General features: G+C 41.3%; 1 protein-coding gene across 10 annotated transcripts in view; it reads right to left on the bottom strand.

The window, feature by feature from the left end:
- Positions 1-25,057, bottom strand: part of ESRRG (estrogen related receptor gamma) — a 674,161-nt gene that overhangs the window by 185,081 nt on the left and 464,023 nt on the right. For all 10 annotated transcript variants that reach the window (XM_043485932.1, XM_043485924.1, XM_043485925.1 and 7 more), the window contains one exon: positions 8,596-9,011. In XM_043485932.1, the coding sequence (XP_043341867.1) occupies positions 8,596-8,998 (403 nt within the window). In that variant the 5' untranslated portion in view covers positions 8,999-9,011. The remainder of the gene's footprint in view (positions 1-8,595; positions 9,012-25,057) is intronic.

Here is a 25,057-nt window from a genome sequence, read left to right as displayed (position 1 = left end):
TCTCCCACATTGCAGGCGGACGCCCTACCCTCTAAGCCACCAGGGAAGCCCTAATGACCTCCAGAACCTAAGATATTTACTATCTGTTTTATTATCTGGTCCTTTATAGAAGAATTTTGTTGCCCTTAGCTCTTCACCAACCTCAGAAATTATGACAATTTAGGCCAATTCCTAAAAGTCCGAACAACCCATGAAAAAAGAATCACCACTCACTTACCCTGAGAAGTGGGCCCACTGTTTCCTAAAACATCTATTCACATAACATTCTCTACCCATGGAGAAAGTCTTTGATACTGAGTTTTACTATTAAAAACACTGAAGCTAACAATTAAAATAACAGGAGAAAGATTACTTCTCATTCTTCTCATTGATAACTTGGCCACATTCATACATTTCAAAAAATCAGACAACACTGGCATCAAAGGCAAGGAAAAGTGGAAAAAAGCAATTAAACATAACAAGAGCAAGCTCTGAGCTAAAGCAAATTGAGGTTTAAAAAATATTTCTTTTGAAAACATTACCTCCATATTTAACAGTGCAAACAAACTAATAATCACTGAGGTTCATCAGGATGGTTTAGGTATTTTTATATTACTTTGGATTTTAATTTAAAAACATACTAGTTTTAAAGCTGCCATTTACAAACTGAAGAAATTCTTTTCTCTAAATGCTGTTTGAGTTAAACAGATAATACCCGATTATTTTCCACAGTAGGTTCATATGATGTACAGACACTCAATTTGTAAGTTATTTCCTCCAGTGCTGCAAATATTCTATTCTAAGACTAAAATAGCACAGGAAGGCAAAGAAAATGCTACCTCCAGGAAAGAGCCTCTAGAACTAGGCAGCCGGCTTCAGGAAGGAGTCAGCAATTCAGGATGGAAAAGAATAGCATTTGCATAGGCTGTGCCCAGACACCTTTAGCAGATGCCTTGCAGGCAAATTCCTCCTCTTTAAAGCCTGCTTAAGGTGGGATTTAAGGCTCTTATCAATATCACCTTTAGACTCAGACTAGGAGGGCCCCCACCTGAAGGCTCCAGGCTTTAGAAAGCATCAAGGTGGGAGCCCTTCCACAGCCAAAGAAAAAAACCACTCCCAGATCCACCCCTTGTATACCTGGGACTCCCGAATTCCTGGGCTAGACCTCCACAAGGCCCATTCCAGGGAACCTCTCCCCTGGGTCCCTCCCCTGGAAGGTGGCGTGGCCTGGCCCTCAGGTCTGGTGTGCACGTTACACAGTCAGTGCATGATCAAGGTGCAGCTGTCAGGAAGGGGTGGGTGGGCCTGGGACATGGGGGCAGGGGCATGCTGATATACCAGACAGGATGCGAGGCTGGGGCGAAGGGAGAGACATGGCCTGCTGCAGGAAGCGCTGGCTCTCCTTCTACCGCTTCTTCCTGATACAAAACACACGAATCTAAGAATTAAAAATGTCAAGCTGGCCGCTCAGGCCACGATGAAGGCATATTTGCTAAATAGGAGAACAGAACATATTTGACTTGGTGGAGGTGGTTTAGTTGCTTCAGTCGCGTCCGACCCTTGAGACCCTGCGGACTGTAGCCCCCCCCAGGCTCCTGTGTCCATGGGATTTCCCAGGCACGGATACTGGAGTGGGTTGCCATTTCCTTCTCCAGGGGATATTCCTGACTCAGGGATACAGGTGGTCTCCTGCATTGCAGGCGGATTCTTTACTGACTGAGTCACAAAAGAACCCCCTTACCAGTTTATTATCTTGATTTATAAACATTAGATATTTACATACACAGTATATGGGTGCCCACTGTCCCCCCATCTCAGAGCCCATGGATATCTGCAGTGGACTTGGTTTTCATGACAGTCACTCCTATACCTCACGCTGCAAACATATTCTGGTTTTTTAATTTCCTAAACCTCACATTTAAAGCTTAACTGGGATACTTTAAGTTATAAGACTCAGGCTCCCTTTCTGATTTACCTAGTTTTCCATCCACGGGGGGGGGGGATTGATCACCATAAAACTATATAAAACCAATCAAATTTCCAATCAGCCCACCAAAATGCCTCCTAGTCTAAAACAGTGCTATTGTGAGGAATGGTTACAGGAAGAGAAGGTTTGTTATCAGAACAGAAGCGTGGGGAGCTGTGAGCTGAGAAGGGTGCAGGTCCTTCTAGCTTACCATCAAAGACAGCTCTTCGTCCTAGAGTACTGGCCTGCCCAGCGCTTTAGTATCCCAGTCACACTGTCAGTATCAACCAGAGCCCATCATTTACTGAGCACTCACTATGGGTCAGGCACTTTGACAGTCCCTCATTTAGCCCTTACCACCTGTGTGGACCACAATAAACTGTGGAAAATTCTGAAAGAGATGGGCATACCAGACCACCTGACCTGACTCTTGAGAAACCTGTATGCAGGTCAGGAAGCAACAGTTAGAACTGGACATGGAATAGCAGACTGGTTCCAAATAGGAAAAGGAGGACGTCAAGGCTATATATTGTCACCCTGCTTATTTAATTTATATGCAGAGTACATCATGAGAAACGCTGGGCTGGAAGAAGCACAAGCTGGAATCAAGATTGCCGGAGAAATATCAATAACCTCAGATATGCAGATGACACCACCCTTATGGCAGAAAGTGAAAAGGAACTAAAAAGCCTCTTGATCAAAGTGAAAGAGGAGAGTGAAAAAGTTGGCTTAAAAATCAACATTCAGAAAACTAAGATCATGGCATCTGGTCCCATCACTTCATGGGAAATAGATGGGGAAACAGTGGAAACAGTATCAGACTTTATTTTTCTGGGCTCCAAAATCACTGCAGATGGTAACTGCAGCCATGAAATTAAAAAACGCTTACTCCTTGGAAGGAAAGTTATGACTAACCTAGAGAGCATATTAAAAAGCAGAGACATTACTTTGCCAACAAAGATCCATCTAGTCAAGGCTATGGTTTTTCCAGTGGTCATGTATGGATGTGAGAGTTGGACTGTGAAGAAAGCTGAGTGCCGAAAAATTGATGCTTTTGAACTGTGGTGTTGGAGAAGACTCTTGAGAGTTCCTTGGACTGCAGTGAGATCCAACCAGTCCATCCTAAAGGAGATCAGTCCTGGGTGTTCATTGGAAGGACTGATGCTGAGGCTGAAACTCCAATACTTTGGCCACCTCATGCGAAGAGTTGATTCATTGGAAAAGACCCTGATGCTGGGAGGGATTGGGGGCAGGAGGAGAAGGGGACGACAGAGGATGAGATGGCTGGATGGCGTCACCGACTCGATGGACATGAGTTTGAGTAAACTCCAGGAGTGGGTGATGGACAGGGAGGCCTGGCATGCTGCAATTCATGGGGTCACAAAGAGTCGGACATGACTGAGCAACTGAACTGAACTGAACCTGTGAAAGCGAGGCATAGAGAAGTTACCGCCTCTCAGCAGTTAAGTGGCTAAGACTTGAACCTGGCTGTACATGAATTCAAAACCCATTTGAGAATGAATATCTTTAAAAAAATTATCCCCTACTTTTTAAATATAAAATTTCTTTTTAAAAGGGTGGATGTCATATTTCTAGCACAAGAATAAATGGTTGAAAATGGTTATATTAACCATATATCTAGTAAACATAATATATGTAATATAATATATATTTTTGTATAGAAATAAAATCTTCTGGGGATTAGTGTTTTATAAATTAAATAATGAAATATACATTGAGTTTTGGGATATAAAGATATTTTCCTTCTCTTATCTCCTTAATAAGAGTCCAGGGAAAACTCTTAATGATACCAAAAAAAAAAAAAAAACCCACACATACACAAAAATTTTCACTCATTTATGCATCGAGGCCAAAGGTAGAATTAGAAAATAATCAGAAAAATGATATCACACACAAAAATGAATAAGCTTAGAAAATGACAATGAAATCATTGCTGCCATTGTAATGCTGTGTGATAAAAGAACTGTCAAAAGCCTCTGAAAAGTTTTTTATTCAGCAGAAAAGAAAAAAGATAAAACCAACTAAAACCTTCCAAAACTTCTGATTTTTACCTAAGTGCTGACCTAATTCAATAGCTTTCCAATGATAACTTGAAAACAGCCAATAAATAACATATTCTTTTCTGGTGGAAAATATTCGTTTCTCGTTGACTTTCACTGAAATCTATGATTAATGGCCTCTCACAACCAGAATAACCACATTCAGCTTTGACAAGAACAAGTCTCATTACTTTTCTTAAGATGTGCTCCAGATATTTGTTCTTTTGGCTCTAAATTTAAGCATGTTGCTCAACTTTTAAAATGTATTACATATTGGATAACCAATCTTAAATTATTACAACAAGAAATAAAAATTCTAAAGTGGCAACATTCCCTGTGACTATGGCTTTGAATATACATATCCCTTAGTCAAATCAGTGACAGCATGCTGAACCAGGAAGCCACACTTACATAACGCCTTGTTCCTATGGGTTGTGAGACTGCAGAAAGACTTGCTCTTAAGGGAAGTTGCATAATCATTTCTTATTCTCCAGGAGAGCTTCAAGGGAGGGAAAGGCAGAGACTACTATCTGTCAAGGGTAGTTTGGCTGCAATGCTGCCTCAAGACATGAGAATGGATGTCACGGTCCTTTCCACATCAGAATGAGCATCTCTGAAGATGCAACAGATTCGGGCCACTTTCAACATCTTCCCAGTTGCATCACTATCAATCGTTGGCCGCAGGAAGGAGGGGCTGTTCCAATCTCCCTTACAATTACCACCCTAATTATTACATTACACTTTCACAATTTAATCCCTTTATTTGCCTCACTGCCTTTTTGGGGCTAAGTAAGCACCACGGCAGGACGCCCGCTGATGTAGCTAGCAGGATGGCAGGGCAGCCGGAGTGCCTCCCAGCTGCCGGCTACAAGCACAGCCAGGTGGGCGAGTCCAGAGTCTAATCTGGACAGTGACATGTCTGTCTCCTGCTCAAAATCCTTGGAAGTTACTCTCTCCAATATGGAGTAGAACTGAGCACTAACACGTCAATGCCAAGAACCACCCTGTGCTCCACCCTGGGAAGCTTTTGGTAGCATTTCAGCATCTAAGGAAGAAGCAGCAACAGAATTCCAATTGCTCTGTTCCAGGGATCTCTGGTTAGTAACTACCGCATGACTATTAATAGTTCAGCAACAGAATTTCTTTCTTTCTTTTTTTTTTAAACAACTGTCAGGACATGTTTGCACATAGTCAGTGGTCCTATCTTTAGGACAACATACTGGAAAACATACTGTGGACCAAGTTGTTTAATACTGCCCCCCAACCAAAAACTTTGGTATTCCCTCAAGGCTGGAGACATTTCTAGGAGGAATTTACCTCAATCCACAAACCTCTGGGAACCAAGCTTTCAGAAAACGTGGCTAAACTGAATCTCAAACCAATACACTGCCAGGCCCACAGGAGATTCTCAGTCAATATTTGTTGACCCCAAGTCAATAGTTAGACCCTGAGTTGTGTAAACGGAATTAACAAAATCAAATTACTAACATTTTAAATTTGAGATGCTCTGGAGCATCCATATTCTAATATTGTGGGGCGATGGCTGCTAAGAACCCCCAAATTTGAAGTGTTCTCCTTCTCAAGTTTTGCAATCTAGTAAGTAGGCTGAGGGGGTACCAGTGGTGAAGAATCCACTGCCAATGCAGGAGACATAAAAGAGGCGGGTTCGATCCCCGGGTCAGGAAGGAGGAAACGGCACCCCACTCCAGCATTCTTGCCAGGAGAATCCCATGGACAGAGGAGCCTGTCAGGCTGCAGTCCATAGCGTTGCAAAGAGTCAGACATGACTGAGCATCTGAGCACGTGAGTAGGCTGAAGGGCTTCCCTGGTGGCTCAGTGGTAAAGAACTTGCCTGCCAATGTAGGAGATGCAGGTTCGCTCCCTGGGTCAGGAAAATCTCCTGGAGGAGGCGATGGCAACCCACACCAGTCTTCTTGCCTGGGAACCCACGGACAGAAGAGCCTGGCAAGCTACAGTCCGTGGGGTCGCAAAAGAGGCAGACATTACTTACCAACAAAGCAACAACAGCAAGAAGGCTGAAGAAATATATTCAAATGCCCCAAAGTGAGAGGAAGCTTTGCATACAGACCATCATTGTTTTTACTTACTCACTTTACATGTGATTTTGTATTTCATTTTATCCAGAAGCATTCCTTGTGGTAGGTCTTAATGCCTTCAGTTTATAGATGAGAACAAGGAAATAAAGATCTAGTGGATGAAGGATTTTTGTAAGAAAATGCTAATAAAATATGGCAATGATGATCCATTAAATATGAAGATACAGCTAGGAAAATATTTAGGTAACTCATACGTACTCACACTAACTTGGCTTGTGTTCTTCAGTTAAATCTATGAAAGGCTATGAAAAGATGAGGCTGAAAGATCCATTCTATTATATAAGTTACAATTTCTTGAACAACTGACTTTAACTCTTTAACTGTGTATTCATCAGCCATACATCAAGGAAACAATCACGTGGTGGACAACACAAAAGCAAGTGGGAGATGGAACCACCTGTTCCACTAAGGACACTCACTATAGTTTTCATTGCACCTGGGTGAGACTTGCTCTTAAAAGAAAGGGTAGAAGATAACTCTGTGCCCATAAAGGGCTTCAGAATCACCTTTTGTTGGAACAGTTAGAAGGATTAGAGTTTAACAAACATCGTCTCTTTTGCGCTTTAAAAACCAGGAAGCATGTCACAGTTATTAAACTGATTCCAGTTATGTCCGACAAGAGACCAGTAGATGACAAAGGAGAGTTGCCAGCACTAAATCAGCAGAAACATGGTAACAGGGCTGTGGTTCCCAAACTCTGAGCATCAGTCACCTGGAGGGCTTGGCAAAGCACATATTGCTGGGTCCACCCCCAGGGATGCTGATGGAGGTAATCTGGGATGCAGGATGGGACTACTCTGCCTTTCTAACAAATCCCCCAACGATGCTGATTTCCTGAATCAGAGCTCACGCTTTGAGAAACACTGCTACAGAACACAGCACAGTACAGGGCAGTGGTTCTTAACCTCCGTTTTACCTGAAGCATTAACTAGGAAGCTTTCAAAATCCCCACTTGCCCTGGCTGCACCCAAGGCCAATTAATTCTGAATTGGGGGGTATGAGCCCAGATATCAATATTATTTTACATCTCCAGGTGACTCCAGGGAGCCTGCAAGATTGAGAACCACTGATACTTGGGAAGACACACTTGTATCCATAACTGATTAAGAAGATAACATTTTGGGTTTGGTTTGGTTTTGGCCACACCACAAGGCTTGTGGGCGCTTGGTCTCCCCACCAGGGATTGAACCTGGGCCCTCAGCAGTGAAAGCGCGGAGGCCTTAACCACTGGACCACCAGGGAATGCCCAGAAGATACATTTCCTAAATCACGGAGCAGAATAGAATCACTGGCGTGCCAGAGGCCCTCAATAAACAAAGATTCTTTCCTTCCTCTATTTTCTTGAAGGTGTACCACAAAGGATACAGATAGGTGAAATGTCATTTTCTGTAAGGATATATATATCTATAGCTTTGAAAAGGAGTTGAGTTTTGTACTTGTGGATTCCTGGTTTAAAGGTCACAAACAAATTTCAACCATAGTTTCTACATTTTTTTGTGGGAAATAACACTGCCATTTGTAAATCTGGAGATCTATGAAGTTTTGGTATGTCATATATGTTGGAGGCATATTTTATAATTAGATATAGTTTGGTAGTTTTTTATATGAATTCACTAAAAAGGTGGGGAAAGTGTGTCTAACCACAGGAAAAGAAGTAAGGCCATAGAAAATTAAATTCGTCTCGAGCGGTGATTCTCAAAGTGTAGTCCCTGGACCAGCAATAGCAGCAGCATCTGAAAATCTGTTAGAAATATCAATTCTCACACTCCTACCCAAGACAGGGCTAATGAATCAGAAGCTCTGGGAGTGGGTGATCTGCATTTTTACATAGACCTCCAGGTGAGTGTGATACTCTAGTTTGAAAATCACTGGTCTGAAATATTTATTATTTCAGCTCTAAGAAGAACAGAAGAGGTAAAAACACAATTTATCCAGGGCATAGATAGGGCTTCCCCGGTGGCTCAGCAGTAAAGAATTCGCCTCCAAGGCAGGAGACAGCCTGCAATGGCTGTGATATGGGTTCGACCCCTGAGTCAGAAAGAACCTCTGGAGAAGCAAATGGCAATTCACTCCCGTATTCTTGCCTGGGTAATCCCATGGATAGATGGGGATGCAAGCATTGGACACAACTCTGTGACTAAACTCCCACCACTACCATCCTGGACACATCAGTTCAGTTGCTATCTAGACCCCCACTGCTCTATTAAGAGCTGTGAGCTTTTAAAACTCCACCCAAAGCTTATTACCATTCCATCCCTGGAGCAGTAAAGATGGAATTGATAGGGAGCAAATGGAGGGGCGGAGTCTATTCCACAAATCCTCCACTATCAATTTTAATCTATTTCTATTTTGTATGCAAGATAGAATTAAGATGGCAAAACTAGATCAGCTAGGACAAGACCCAGGAAAACCAATTAACCAACCATCATGTGAGCGGGAGGAGGGTGGGTATCCAGGCGCAACCCTCACTCACCTTGAATCGTCCTCTTGAAGAATGCCTTGCAGGCTTCACAGGATGCTACTCCATAGTGGTACCCAGACGCGATGTCGCCACACACTAAGCACAGTCTCTTGGGCATCGAGTTGAGCATGTATTCACACTTGGTCTGGGGATCTTCAACGATGGTGCTGGAGCAGTCATCATACAGTTTCCGGACAGGCCCACTGCCTCCGAGGATAGGAGCAGAAGGGTAGAGAGGCGGCGAGTCAAGTCCGTTCTGATGGCCATTCATGGTTGAACTGTAGCTCCCGCTGGCGTCTGAAGAACCACCTGGGCTGTGGTGGTTGACGCTGTCCGTCAGGGAGGCCGGGCTGGAGGGTTCCGTCTTGATGAAGGACGAACAGCTGGAATCAATGTGTCGATCTTTGTTTGACATTCTGCAGAGAAGCCTGAGGCGGAGGGAGATACAAACAGAAGGAGAAAGAGAAGGAGAGAGTGTCAAACACGGAGACCAAAAAGAGGTAGAAATAAAGAGAAGGTGAAACAACAAGAGGAAATGGAAGGGAAGATTGAAGGAAGAAAAAAAAAAAAAAAGACAAGAATTCATATGTTAAAGACTTGGCTCCTTGAGAGTGCTGCCTAAGAGCTGGGGACTACACATCATTCGCTAGTCAATATCTCTTGTTCTACAACAAGGTAATCAGCATAAGGGCGTGACAGGGTTACATCAAAGTGCCCAGACAGACCATAAACAAAAGCGCTAAGGGATCCATTTCCTTTCATTTTTATACCTTTCTCTTGGAGAAGCACTGTCAATATCTAAATCAACTCTCTAGATTCTAAATTTATCCACGGAAGGAGAGTAATTTGTAAGGTCTGTATCATTTCTAAAATTACATTTATCCTCACTCTACTTTTCTCTTCCATTTTCTGATGTTGCAATCATTGTCTTACGAGCAGAACCCAACTTTTATTGTCAAGACGGAACAGATGATTCCTCAGCTCTGTAATTACTGTTTGGCAGCATGCTTCCATAAGCATAACCGTGTCTTTTATTGATCTAAGACACATAGGGAATATATCCTCACTCACTTTGCCTCTTTATTTAAATTGCTCTATTTCCTAGACATTGAGCGATAGAAAGATTTCAAGGATAAGATTCTCGCCAATGTTTAAGGATTATTTCCTAGAGCCCACAAAACAGGGAAATGATTACCGGCATCGATTGATAAATAATGTACATGTGTTTACGTGTGTATGTGTTCATGTGTGTGATCTACCACCGTCAACGACAGGAATCACTAAAAGCCATTTGAGCCTTCAGTCTACCAGCATAAATCTATCTATCTTCAGTCTATCAGAATAAATCTGATATTCTATACTCAGGAAAGTGAGGATGTATCAGATTTTGTCCAGAAAAAATAAGACTTGCGGTGGTCTCTTTTTCTCCCCTTCCTTTGCTCTTTTAACATCATACCTCCTAAAAGGAAATGTGATGAAGCATCTAATCTGACGAACTCTCTCTCTCTTATGTAGAAGAAACAGTCCATCCCTCTTACTTCATCGGACCCATAAGTGATTAAATTTCTGAACAGGTAATTAGATGAAAAGATGTAATTGGTCCTATTTTCTTTCCGGTTAGCCACAGTGCAAAACCCCTTTTAGCAAAGTCTCTAAGAACCTTCTGAGAGCCCACTAGAGGAAGAAGAGGTGACAGTTGAGAAAAAGACTAAGATAATTGCTTCCCAGTGGAAAGCTGATTTATGGGAATCCCACAGGGTAATGGTCATTCACTGGAATTTGGGGGAGTATGTCACAGGATAACCAAAAGGATGCAATTACCGCTTTCCCTATAAATCTAATGATATTTTACCACTGCACAAATTTCATGCTCTCCTCTGGGCACCCCCCTCCCCAAGTTCCCCCGCTGTTCTGTTACTTTCAAAGGAAGAAAAATACGGTTATTTCCTATCGGGGAACGTTCACGGAACGGTTCCAAGAAGGGGGTCTCAAGTGCCTCTAGAGCCAGAATGCACCTCCTACCTAGTAGATTTCCCACTGGAAGTTCTGCGCTGCTTTCTCAAGGAAAGCAAGCTCAAGATGTGAAGAAAACAAACAGGCGGGAGGAATCCACAAAAATACCTTCTTGCTTTCGCCCACCCACTCATGTTGTCCTTTCCTGGAGAAGGAACGAAAGGAAAAAATATCCCCCTTGGCAGCCTGAACCAGGCTTCTGCTCCCTCCCACCTCGGCTGCCTCGTCCCCGTCACTGTTAATGAGCGTTGTAATTAATAGATCGCTCTCCTTGTCTCCAGGCTTGCACCCTGGGCTAAGCACTTTTCCTCAAGTCAACGTTTGAAAGAAAGCGGGTCGGCACTGACTTACAGCAGCCCTGCGAATTCCTTTTAATTTAAAGCACTTACCCCACCACTTCACTTATTACCTTATAATTACCGGACTGCTCGCACATACATTATGATCTTAGACTACAGTTAGAAGTTATTAGGGTACTAAAACACGCTTGCTCCCCTTTCCTCTCTCCGGCACTGAATTTCTCACAGCGATGACAATTAACTCTTTCGCCATCTGCCTGTGAGGCACCATTTTTTCATCTTTTTTTTCTTCTTTTCGTTTTTCCTGAGGACAGTTGCTTTGAGCTGCTTAATCATAAAACAGATTATGCTTTCTCCAGGTCCTCTTCTCTATCTCTTTTTCTGATTGCCTGTGTTCAATGTTATACCAACTTTCTTTCCTTTGAGCTTTTTCCTCATGGACTTCTAAAATGAGCAGAACTCTTCATTGGGGAACAAGGGCAGGAATCACCCCCCTATTCATGGAAGTGTTATTTGCAAAGTCACCAAATGTTTATGGGTCAAATGCATGTTGTTAATAAGGTCTTTGAAAAATTGGGTATCTCCAGCCAGCCGTTTCCTGGAAAATCTCAGACCCTAACTTTGCAATTATCTGGATGGAAGTAAGAAAATTCACAAAGTTCATGCAGTCAGGGAAGCCTTGGGTCAGTGGCAATCTCTCTTCCTACACAAGTCTGGCCACTGCAGCTGTAAATGAAAGTGAACAAGCTGGATTTGTGCTGTAGGTTTTACAGATTTCTTCTCAGACGTGAACCGCTTCCTTCATGAACACTTTCTGCCCAGTGGAAATAATAATAGAGCTGCCATTTATCAAGTGCTTACTAGGCACCGGGCACTGACCCGAGTACTTTACAAATATTTCCTCCTTTAATTCCCAAGACGGTCTTGTGAGGGAGATACGACTCTTTAGGACACACACCCTCAGACATTATACAATTTCCTGAATGTCAAACAGTTTGGAAGTGGAAAAATCGAGATTTGAACTCAGGGCTGACTCCAAAGTCCAGTGCAAGAAATGTCTTCAAGCCAGCAAAGAGTCTTTCAAGGTGTTCGCTGACTTTTTAAAAAACGGCCAAGCAGGAAAAGGTAGAGATGGCACATACAGAGGCTCTATGACATTCACACTCACCCCTGAGTGCCAAGGTGGCTGAAGGAGCCACCAGCACCCTGGCGACACGGCTGCCCTGTTGAGTCACGCTCCCCAGAGCTTGGAGTGACACCAAAACCGAAGCTGAGAGAACAGAGTTGTCTCCTAATTACTACTTAGCTCATTACACTGAACATTTCCTAGACACCATTACATTATACCCTAAAACTACAGCGGGTCTTAATTCTCTCCCTCTCTGTCTCTGAAATTCTACAGCTCTATTATTCAAGCCTGAAATATTCACAACTATCTATAAATTCAATTGTCAGCTGGTGGGTTTTATTCTAGACTTCACTTCAATCTAAAATTAGAGGCACTAAAATTCACATTAACTCTAAGAGGAATGTAGTGAATAAGACTTTATTTCAAAAGAACACCTTTTTGTCAGAAAGAACCATTTTCAAGATGATGGCTTTATCTGGAGCCAAAGAGAATAAGCCCGGTTCCACATTGTGCTGTTAACGCAGAAATTTTAGGTCACATTGGATTAATAAAAATCTAAATTTAGTTAAGAATTATGAATAGAAATAACATGTGTTGGAAAAATGTGGGAAATATTTATTTTAAAGCCTACGTAGAGTTGCTTTTATTATTTCAAGGGAAGTGATGGGAGGCACAAGGGAAAACGAGGAGTAACTTTCTCAAAATCTTTTCTGAGTGTACACCCTGAGAATAAATCGGAGAGAGAAATAACCATGTCAAGAATAACATTTAGTTTCTGTATAGGAAACAAAATTTGAGGGCTGTGACAGTCTTCTAGAACCCAGGGACATTTTAGCGCTTTAGAAGGCATTTTCAACACAGTCTGAGATACAGTCTTCAGTATTCTATGCCAATCCTACCTATGTTCTTTCATATAGCCTATATTGTTGTTGTTTAGTTGTTAAGTCGTGTCTGACTCTTCTGTGACCCCATGGACGGTAGCCCGCCAGGCTCCTCTGTCCATGGGATTTCCCAGGCAAGAATACTGGAATAGGTTGCCATGTCCTTCTCCAGGGGATCTTCCCAGATCAGGGATTGAAATCAAGTCTCCTGCATTGGCAGGCAGATTCTTTACCACTGAGCCACCAGGAAAGACCTTATATTCTATATATGTTCTATTATTTAATATATATATTTAAAGTCTGATGATCATGCTTCCACATAGGAACTTCTTTTTGATTTTTTATTTTATATTGGAGTATAGTCAATTAACAATGTTGTGATAGTTTCGGATGGATAGCAAAGGGACTCAGCCATACATACATACATATATATATGGTTGGAAGAGAATGGATACATATATATATATATATATACACACACACATTTATCCATTCTCTTGCAACCGTCCCTCCCATCCAGACTGCCACACAACACTGAAGGAGTTGCCTGTATTATATAGTAGGTCCTTGTTGGTTATCCATTTTAAATGAGTGTACCTGTCTGTCCCAGACTCTCTAATGATCTCTCCCGACCATCCTTCCCCCCAGGCAACCGTAAGTTCTCTAGATCAGTGAATCTGTTTTCTGTTTTGTAAATAACGTAGGAACTTCGTGCCCAGCCTTGCCTAAGGGGCAGCAAGAGTAAAATTTATCTTTGGTGCTAGATACTAGTCATCAAGCAAATAAAGCTTCCTGGTTGCTGGATTATATAAAAATGTAATTTTAGAAAGTTAATTAGTTGTGTGTATAGGTGTGCATGTAAAAGGAGAAAGTGGGTGAAAAAAAAAATAAGGCTCAGTTAAAGTTGCTGCTGTAGGGGAAAACCAGATAATCTGTAATTAATATCCCATATATATTATAATTATCAAGCTTGATTTGAGAGATGCTACCTAGATCCAGGTAAATGTGTGATTGTGAGTGAACTGCCGTTGACTTTCTGGGCAACGTATAAGTGTCGAGTGCGGTCTGGATTTCCCAGAAGGGACTTAAGCCTGTGTTCCCCAGGCTTATATATAATTATATGTTATTAACCCTTTCACCAAAATATAAGTTCTTAACAAGCAGCTGCCTTTCGCCTTCTGAATTTTATACCAAACTCGAGTTCTTTGCTATTTTATTTCCCTCCTCAAATATGGTGAATCAGTGCAACACATGTGTACAGGTCTACTTTGACTTTCCCCATTGTAAAATGAAGGCAAGATTTTTTAAAACTTTTATCAGACCTATTTCAGTGACAGACACCTTAACAGCTAAATAGATGACAACAACTATTTTCTTTTCTTCCTTGTCATCCTTAAGGGCCCCAAACTACCCATCATCACTCTAGATTCCAAACATTTTATCAACATAGCTCCCAAATTTTTATGTATTAACAATGAAGCCAGCAAACCTGCAAGTTAACAAATAAGAAGAGAGAAGAAGATAGAACCTGTGACTTTCCTGGTGGTTCAGTGGTTAAAGAATCCACTTCCAATGCAGGGGGCGTGGGTTCGACCCTGATCGGGGACCTAAGAACCTACCTGCTGTGTGGGGTGGCCAAAAAAAAATCCTTAATTCTCTCACTGAACCAGAGAATTTCAGGGTTGAAATACAAGGTGCTCAAGTCCTATCACTCATCACTTACCTATTCAAAATGGGAACAAATCTCTAGGAACTGGTCAATTTTCTACCAGCTGAAATCACCCGATTATGAATATTTCAGTATTTTTCTTTAAAAAAATAAGAAGCGTTTATTAGCCTGTAGGTTTGGGGTTTTGCTTTTATGCTTTCAGAAGAAAACCTCCAAGACTAAGGCTGCAGACCCCAGAGGCCCAGGCTTCAAAGCCCGTAACCCCAGCAGCTCTCCTGGCAGAGTCTGAGTTACAACTTCAAGCACTGCCACTTTACAATGAGCTTTTTTTTTTTTTGCCTCCCTGCTTCAATTAATTGCACTCTCGTAAAGTGGCAAAATGTGAATCACTTAGTAACAAAATGGGCACCAGCTGCTATTGTCAGAGAATGATGATGCTGAAGAAAGAGAAAGCAACGGAATGAAGTGTCATGTCAGAAATCAACGGTGCAACGTGTGATTTGAGAAAACATGACTACTTTACAGAGACAGGGTGTCATTATGGCATCACAGTAATACGCTGCTTTGACAACTGCTGGGTCTAACATATCATCATTGCATTAAGGTACACTGGCTTAGTTGGGGAAAGAAGACAGAGGATTTTTTCTTTTAATAAGAAATATCTCCAGGTCTGCCTGGTTAACCCAACAGAAGGAGCTCATTAATTGTAAAGAAAGAACTGTACATCATGATTCACACGCTCAGAAAGATTAAAACATGTGCGCACGTACGCACGCACATACACACAGATATCATTTTAGGTCTTTAATAAACGCTCAGGTCCGTCTAACGCAAGAAACGTCTGCCTAACAGAATCACAAGGATGTAGTGGCCGGTTCTTGATTCTTTGAACAAGTAACTTGTGCATTTAGTCTAAAAGACTCTGTGCAAGCAATACCAGTATGAAATGGCCAAGGTAAAAACCTTTTCAAGTTCCAAAACAGCAAAGTCACGTCACTCTCCAACTGTCCTATTTTGATTTCACCCCAGTGCTATTTTGTTTTTCTCCTATTCAGCTGGTCACTGAAATTAAATTTTACAACAGTTAAATAAATAAAAAACTCTTAGCAATTTACTCTGTCAAGGACAACAGTAACCCAAGAACTCCTCACAACGCTGGTGCTTGAGTCGCTGACAGATGTAGCTAAGCTGTATGCGAACCAGGGGCTAGCTCCTTCAAACGACACATCAGAGCATCTACTAAGCCAAACCCTTTGCCAGTTCTATCAAAGGCTTTACCAAGCAAAGAAATTTAGGACAAAAAAGGAGACCTGCAACTCATTTCTGGTGAGCTATTGAAAGGAACACACCCAAGAATATAACTTTGTGTGTGAATGTGTATGTGGGTGTTCAGTCACTCAGTCATGTCCGACTCTTTGAGACCCCTTGGACTGCAGCCCACCCGGCTCCTCTGCCCATGGAATTTCTCAGGCAAGAATACTGGAGTGGGTTGCCATTTCCTCCTCCAGGGGATCTTTCCGACCCAGGGATCCGACCCACGTCTCCTGAATCTCCTGCCTTGCAGGTGGATTCTGTATTGCTGAGCCATCAGGGAAGCCCTTATATAACTTCATACCTAGGGCTAAACCATGACCAGGAAGGACTTCGTTGAAACTCTATCTGCTTTTAGGACTGCAGAGTTCAGTGATCTTTTCTTATTCAATTTTCCTCTGAAACTAGGTCTGTCAACTATCCTGGTATAGTCACTGAAATGCCACGTCCTAGGACTCCCTCCATCCCAGACAAACCAGGATGGTTGGCCACGCAATTGGATGTAGAGAAATACCTATAAAACCCTGTGCCTCTCCTTCTGCCGTTGTACCTAAAACAAAGGAAGGGAAATGGATTATATTCCTTTTCGGTAAAGAGAAATGTGGTAATAACACCAGGGGTGTCCTAAGTGTATGGGTCAGGAAGTGCCAGCATCCTTATCTTACTGCGCCATACCAGCCAGAGGTCACTGCCCATCGCCATGTACTATTTTGGACATAGGAAATCCCAACTGCTTCCATTTGTATTGCCAGGTGATTTCTGATGCTTCCTGGTTGATAAACTTTATTAATGGGAAAAGAAACGGTTCTGTGATATCACAGGATGTTGCTCATTATGGTTGTTGACAGTTTCTGTATTTAAGGATTCGATCTGATGCAGAGGTGTTTAGTAGTGTAATTCATCCTTAGCTTGTTTTCCTGGACCTATTTCAATCTGGGGGTGAGCATCCCTCGTTTATAGCTCTAAATACAGTAAGTGAGCTACTGGCAAATCAATAAAACTGTTAAATGCATAATAATGCAGGGTAATTGCATACATGATGCTTTGCATTATTAACTGTCTGAGCTTTTCTTTAATATAATGGGCACTCATGTAATATAGAGCAGCTATAAGTCTATAAAATATACACAGTTTATACGAACCGTGATTCTGCTTAAAACTCCGGCTAATCACCTACATCAGCTTTGAAGGAAGACTTCTCCACTGCCAAGTCCAAATCAATTCTTATGACATTACTTTATAACTAACATGATATTTAACTGATGATGGCTATTAGCTATTATACAGATTGCCTTCAAGGACCGAACAGTAGGGGGAAAATACCACTTAGTTTAAACAAACTTCTGCCATGTAATCAATATTATTGAGGCAAATTAAGTGTCTTAACAAGTGTGTATATTTGCCCTAATGCAGCTTAATTAACTCTATCCTCACCACTGCCCAAGTCCTGGTCACCTATGGACGTCAGAAGATAAGAAATGTCTAGTTAGAAACTCAGATGCACAACAGATGCAAAACAAGCATTTTTATCTCCAGTCTCTAAAAAGACTTCTTTCTTTACACACGGTACTCTCCTGGGACCCAAAGTCAGAGGCCAGGAGGGCTTTAGAAATGTGTACCCTATGTCTTGATGTAGGAAATGTCCAAGTGTTGACCAGACTGCTATCCCCAGGCTACAGTGAAATAGCCCTGGGCACAAGGGGGGGACCACTGCCAGAAAAAAAAGAAAAACAAAAACCAAAAAAACCCTAAGATAAATCATCAAAATGAAGCTTAGGATATATGCTGAATGTAACATTTATTCGCTCTTAAGAGATTTACTACACCATCAGCAGACCTCCTCTGCAGTAAGCTTTCTAGAGAAAGGAAATCGTCTCCTCCTTCTACAAATCTCTGGTCTTTCAAACAGAAATATGGATCAATAAAGTTTGCTTGTGTTCAGACAATTCCGTTTTCAAGCAGTCAAGGAGTACACCAAAGAGAAAAAGCGGACACAGCAGTGGGGGGGACTGACAGCTAAATGAAGACCTCCTCACAGCATCTAGCTAGAGGAGAAATAAACAGACATTGAACTCATAGAAAGTCTATGCACTGATCTTTACAAATTACAATCGAATATAGATGCTTTACACACACACTGCAGTGATGGAGTTCACAAATCAAATCCAGGTCAATGAGAGAGCTCAGGCTGTCTGAATCTTCCTTTCGTATTCTCTTTGCTACACTGGAACAGGAAATAAGAATGCTATCTGGAGCTGATGTAAGGATACTGAGATCATAGTATTGATGTCACCCTTTACTCATTAAGAAAATGTTTTGTAAAAGCGATTACAATGACCAATAAACCAGCTGCCTCCATAGAGATAGGCCAGTTCCTTTGGAGTGGAACTCTGCAACATCCCCGGAAACCAGGTGAATCACAGTAGCAAGAAAGCCAAGATGCTGAGAAGGAATCCTTGTTGAAATAAACGTTGCTTTGTGTTTATAGGGACATTTGTGTCTTAGAGGGAGAGTCACGGTACCACCGCAGATAATAAACCACATCTTTTCCTGCTGGACAGCAGTTAAACTATATTTATACTTTTAACTTAATAGCTTAGTCTGCAGTAGTTAACATCTGGATGCAAAAGCAGCTGTCTGGGGTGATGTATGAGAGCACGGGTTACCATGATGTTCTGTTGGTATCAGGTGTTGTTCAGCTGAAGTAGGAGAGTAGGGGGAGGGATGGGAGAGGTAACAGCTAATTATTAATCCTAAGATTCCTTCCTCTGAATTTTTTCTTTTAAAAAAGCATGTCATTGAGCTAGCTGCCTGAAGAGAAGGTGAAGCTTAAAGACCCAAGCCACTATTTGCAGGCAAGGAATAATAACATAGATACACACATACATTTAATTCAAGCCATAGAAGTGACGAAGGATTTGTTCTGTAGCAGAATGGATTTTGTAAAAGGGATTATGCAGCAGTGAGACACCATCCAGCGAAGCCAATGGAAGCCACCGAGGGGCCAGGATTTCAGATCCGGAAGGACCCACTTGTGGTTTGTCAGTCAAAGATCCAAAGACAAACATGCAGAGAAAAATTTCTAAAATCTTCTCAGTTCTGGAAAACTGATTCAAAAATGTAGGACACCAGAGTTCCCACACTATGGCTGTTTCTCTCATTTCTCAGGAAACCCTGCCTTCTTACAGGGCTGGAGGGAGGGGGAGTGTGCTTCCAGGTGGGGGTCTGGGGCTGAGTGACCTAAGGCAGGCAGCTAAGGCATTCTGATCCTCTATCTTCCTTCTTACTTGTCAGATGGGAAGATGTGCTGAAGTGCTTTCTAAAATAACTCCTGCCCTTTAAAATATATATATATATATACATATACATTTTACTCAAATAAAACCCACATGGCTTGTGACTCAGATGAGACCTGAAAGCAAGGGATACTGCATGAACATGCATTTCCCAAACTTCTGTTTGTTTCCCTGACTGCTATTGCACTCAGCCACTGTTGAGGATCAGGGCAGTGCGTGCATGTGCTCTGTGTGTGTGTAGGAAAAAGAAAAAGTACTCCAACAACTTGCCACATAACAATGCAACTGCAGCAAGGACATTCAACGGAGTAATCCTTCCCAGTGGGTGACAAAGGGACAAACAGATCCGTGATCATTTGCGGGAATCCGGGGAGCAGGAATCTTGTGTTTTTTTTTTTTTTTCTCCCCTAGAAATGGTTCTCTTTTTGCTCATTACGTTTTTGGTAGGAGGCGTTGGCGGAAAGGGCAATTCCCTGCAATCAGTGTCTAAGTGAATGTTTGTCCCAGTGTGTAACACCATGCTGTCAGCAAGCAGCGGGGAGTCCTTGAGTTGTTACTACATTTGATTTGACTGCCAGTAGGAAGCTTCATTTCTACCAACTGTTAGTTGCTCGCTCAAAGAATCTTCTCTTCATTTCAGGAGTGATTTTTTTCCCCCTTTCTTCTATTTTCTTTTCCTTGATAGGTCATGAGTCCAAACTTGCATTTGGACACAGGCAACTTTAGTTCTTGTCTCCAAAGCTGGTCAGACCTGAGGGTCTGGCTGTAAAGAGTCCAGCCAGTATGTTCAGAATTTCGTGTCTCTCATTTAGATTCTCTGCACTTTAATTCAGATTTCCTAGATCACCATAAGGTCAACACAAACTGGTCTGGCCACATTGTGGACACATGTTTTTGCTTGGCGGGGTTTATTTTAGTTGATGAAGCAGACATTTCTGCAGCTCTTATCAACCAAAAAAAAAAAAAAAAAGCCTTGTCACTCACCTTTTCCTGCAATTTTGTTCAACTATCTGCTATTTTGGTGACTGCTTCCGACACCTCTACAATTTTTCTGATCTGATATCTTTACTACTTCCCATGAAAGCATCTCTCTTCTCAAATAATGATTCTGATAATTAGGATTCTCAAACAGTACCTCTGACAAGAACTTCTGACAGTGAAAAGCATCTTTAGAAACAACAAAAGCATATGATGAGTAAAAATGATGGGGGAAAAAAAGAGAAGGAAAAATTCCTCAGAGATACGATGAAAATTCAGGCTGAATGGAAAAGTAATTAACACGGAAGAGCTAAAACTGTAATTAAGAAAAATTTCATTACAGGGAGGCAGGTGAGTCCGCTTTTCTGAATATGACAAGGGGCTGTGTTAAAATAAAATAGAGGCAGGTTTCAGGGAGTGGAGCAGGAAAGCCATGTCTTTAACCAGATCAAATTCTCGAAATTGGCTGTCAAGACAGGATTGTTGTGATTTATACCCGTCTATCAAGTGCCCGAACGGAGAGACAGAGAGGAGAGAAACAAGCTGCTGTCGCTTCCATTCGCAAAGAACCTTTAATTTCCACAGCACCATCTGTTACCAAATCTAATTCACATTCCCCCTTAATCTGGTTTAGTTCCATAATACTAATTCTTTTCCAACCCCTAGGAACACAAACCACCAAAAAAAAAAAAAAAAATGGCTTTGGTTCTTGGTGAGTGAGAAATTGAATATTATAGAGTTAAGGTGTAAAGGCTCCGTGGCTTAAGTGAATCATGCTCTTCTCCATTAAAATGTCTTCCTGGTAAAGGGATTTGTTTTCAGCCAATGCAGAGATATGAAATTGTTCACATTTGGGGTAAAAAAAAAAAAATGCTGATATAAAAGTAGGCCGGGGACATGAAAGGAGAGGTTGTCATAAAATACAATTGTTGTCAAGTTTAGTCACTTTCAGAACTGGCTATAAAATCACTTTGTCATGGTTTTCACATAGAGAAAGCCTGAAATTGTACTTTTGTTAAGGAAACTGAGAATGATGTATATATTCAGAAAAAGTAGAGAAGGCTGGGCTGGGGGTGGGGGAGAACCTGAAGGGAAACCTAAGGAAATGAAAATGGAAAAATTTTATATATAATTTAAAATAAAGAGATGTATGTCGGTAAACACATGTCCATCTCCCCCAGTCTGAAGTTTGGTGAGCACAGACTTTTGATCCAACATCACTTCTGCTCTTAGCCAATGTAATAACTGGCATTCACCATAATGAAAGCTGTGGAGCTATAAAATTATAAAGTGCTTTCTGCATCAGAGAAAGATTAAACTATCCTCAGTAAAGACTTAGTGCTAAATGTATTTTACTGCTTTCTAACTCTGTGAAAATTTGTTATCTCTAAAGGCAATAGTACATGAAGATCCATAGGCAAACTTTACAAAACGAGAAGAGACACTGTCTGAATCCTGGGGTGAGAAGTTTTGATTACACATTAAGTCAACTGGCTCACTACCTCTTTCTTCTACGAACATTAGAAGAATCATCCTTTTGTTCTCTAATCCAGTCACTCAGAAGAATAGCTGGTCTATGTCATATCTACCACTCAGTAAATCACTGGCGAGGTTATGATCAAAATATTTTCATGACAGACATAACTGTAAACCAATAAATACATGTTTTATTAAAAAAACACCTTAAAAAAAAAAAAACAAAAACACCTTAACATGTAAAATTGATCACTGAACTGGTAGTATCTTCATACTTGATTTAAAAGATATCCTAAATCTATTACATAAAGATGCATTTTCTAGGAAAGATTCTCTCACTTTATGATAACACCTTCTGATTACCTAAGTAGATATTTTCAACTACTAGCAATAAGAGCCTGCTTTTTAAGAAATGTGGTAGATTATGAAAGAAGATAAATCATTCATGACATTGTAAGAAACAAGAAAAGTGGAGATGAGAATAAATATGCTTATATATGCATAAGCGTGTGCACATACACACACACATATATATCTCCTATAGAAACATCAATGGATGTTATACATACATATAAATGATTAGAGATTCTAAAAATGGTTTAATAGGAAATAACACTTAGTATTTTCAATATTCATTAAGGAATATGCTAATCCTGACATCCCTAAATTATACAGAGTAATTTGTATTGTATAAGTTTTAGAGTTTCTATTACAACTGAAAAAGAAATTTTTGTTTTCTTCACATTCATAGGAATTCACAAGACCAACAATACTAAATGCTGGTGAGGATGTGAAGCAACTGGAACTCTCATACATTGCTGGCAGGGTACAACAAAGTACAGCAGTTCTGGAAAAACAGTTCGGAACTTTCTAATGAAGTTAAACATACACTTAGCACATCACAAGAATTCACTCTTAGGTACTTACTATCTAGTCTCAATAGAAGTTATCTATTTATCAACAGAAGTATCTATTGATTCCTATGCCTCGCTGTTGTTATTTAGCCACTAAGTTGTCGCCAACCCTTTTGCAACCCCATAGACCGTAGCCTGCCAGGTTCCTCTGTCCATGGGATTTCCCAGGCAAGAATACTGTACTGGATTGCCATTTCCATTTTCAGAGGATCTTCCCAACTTAGGGCTCAAACCTGTGTCTCCTGCATGGGCAGGGGAATTCTTTACTACTGAGCTACCTGGGAAGCCCCAAGTCTTAAACAGGCAGACTTAGAAAATTCTTCATCAACACCTACCTGTACTTTTGATTGACACATAAGAACCCAGCGAGTCAGGGAAGTGAGACAGATGACTTATTTAAGGACATTAAGAATTAAGAGGTAGAACTTAGTCCAAATGCGAGGTTTCCAGTTCTGAGGTCAGATCTTTTTCTAACCTATGAACAGGACAAAGGATGAAATCAAGATTAGGCCCATAACTCGTGGACACAGAGGGGGAAGAAAAGGGTGGGACAAATTGAGAAAGTAGTATTGATGTGTATATACTACCGGGCTTCCTCAAGGGGTCAATGGATAAAGAATCTGCCTGCGATGCAGGAGACACAGGCTCTATCCCTGGGTCAGGAAGATCCCCTGGAGGAGTAGATGGCAACCCACTCCAGTATTCTTGCCTGGAGAAGCTCATGGTCAGAGGGGCCTGGGGGCTACAGTCCACGGGGTCACAGAGAGTTGGACATGGCTGAGTGACCAAGCACATACACAGCTGATTTACGTCTCTATACGGGAGAAACTAACACAGCACTGTAAAGCGACTATCCTTCCTCCAACTTAAAAAAAAAAAAAATACAAAAAAATATTCAGTTCAGTTCAGTCGCTCAGTCGTGTCCGACTCTTTGCGACCCCACGAATCGCAACACGCCAGGCCTCCCTGTCCATCACAAACTCCCGGAGTTTACTCAAACTCATGCCCATCGAGTCGGTTCAAGGTCAGGAGGGGCGGCCGTGAGAAGATACCCCTCGTCCAAGGTAAGGAGCAATGGCTTCGCTTTGCTGGAGCAGCCGTGAAGAGATACTCCACATCCAAGGTAAGAGAAACCCAAGTAAGATGGTAGGTGTTGCGAGAGGGCATCGGAGGGCAGACACACTGAAACCATAATCACAGAAAACTAGCCACTCTGATCACAGGACCACAGTCTTGTCTAACTCAAAAAAAATTAGGCCTATAATAAATAAGATTCTATTCATCTGAACAATAAACACCCCTTCATATTTTATTTTTTAAACACATGAAATATTTTTTACAGTAAACACCAAATAATTCCATGCATCCATGTGCACATTTGGGAAGTAAAGAAAGCTAACCTCAGTTCACTCCTCATGTGTCTTCCTCCAAAACAGGGCTCACGACAAAATGGCTCATGCAAATAGGCAAAACTGGAGCCGTGATGCGGTCATGTGTCATTGTTAAGTAACTCATGATGGGCTTTTGAACATTTTTGGTTTGATTTTTTTGACATTTTACTTAAATTTCAAATATTTATTTATTTATTTGGCTGCACTGGGTCTTAGTTGCAGCACATGGGATCTGCAGTCTTCACTGTGGCCTGCAGGATTTTCAGTTACAGCATGTGGGACCTAGTTCTCTGACCAGGACCTCTGCACTGGGAGTGTAGAGTCTTAACCACACTAGAGAAGTCCCCCTGATGTGTTTTTGCAACAAGGAAGATTATGGAAATAAGGAAACATTAAAGATTTAAAACATGGAAATCAGAAAAAGAGGGGGAGTCATCTAACTTTTTAAAATATCTTTTAGATTATCAGTATAAACACAGTAAAAAAAAAAATAAAAGAGTCGGGGGGAAAAGTGCAATATATAAAACCAGAGTAGTTAAAATCATGTATTTCAAAAGAAATGTCTAATTCTATGGCGCTTTCAGGAAAGAAAACTTGCATAGTGACTTAAATCAATTTAAAAATGATTTCAACACCAATTTACCAGATGCTCCTCAAGTAGGAAGATGGGGGATGATGTTCCTTAACGGGAAGGAAAATAAATCACAGAACACATTTCTTCCCTTCTTTAACTTACATACACATGAAGGTTACAGCATTCAGTACTTAGCCAAGGAGAGATGACATGATTGTACAGCTAATTCATGTTTTCCTGAAAAGAGGTTTCTGCAAAATAATAAAACTGTGTGAAATAAATAAATAAAACTGTACATTCCTAAAGATGAATTCAGCCACGTTTATCTCTGTCAGTGGCTCCAGACACACCCTACAGGTCAACAATCCTCTTCCACCCTAAATCTCACTTCTCCCCACCTTGTACCTCTTGCACAAAATGCTTTGTTGTTTTTATTTAGTCGCTAAGTCCTGTCCGACTCTTTGTGACCCCATGGACTGCAGCCTGCCAGGCCCCTCTGTCTATGGAATTTCCCAGATAAGAATACTGGAATGGGTTGCCATT

Source organism: Cervus canadensis, chromosome 13 (genome assembly GCF_019320065.1).
Source record: "Cervus canadensis isolate Bull #8, Minnesota chromosome 13, ASM1932006v1, whole genome shotgun sequence".
Taxonomy (NCBI): Eukaryota; Metazoa; Chordata; class Mammalia; order Artiodactyla; family Cervidae; genus Cervus; species Cervus canadensis.
This window is presented reverse-complemented; position numbering and strand designations above follow the sequence as displayed.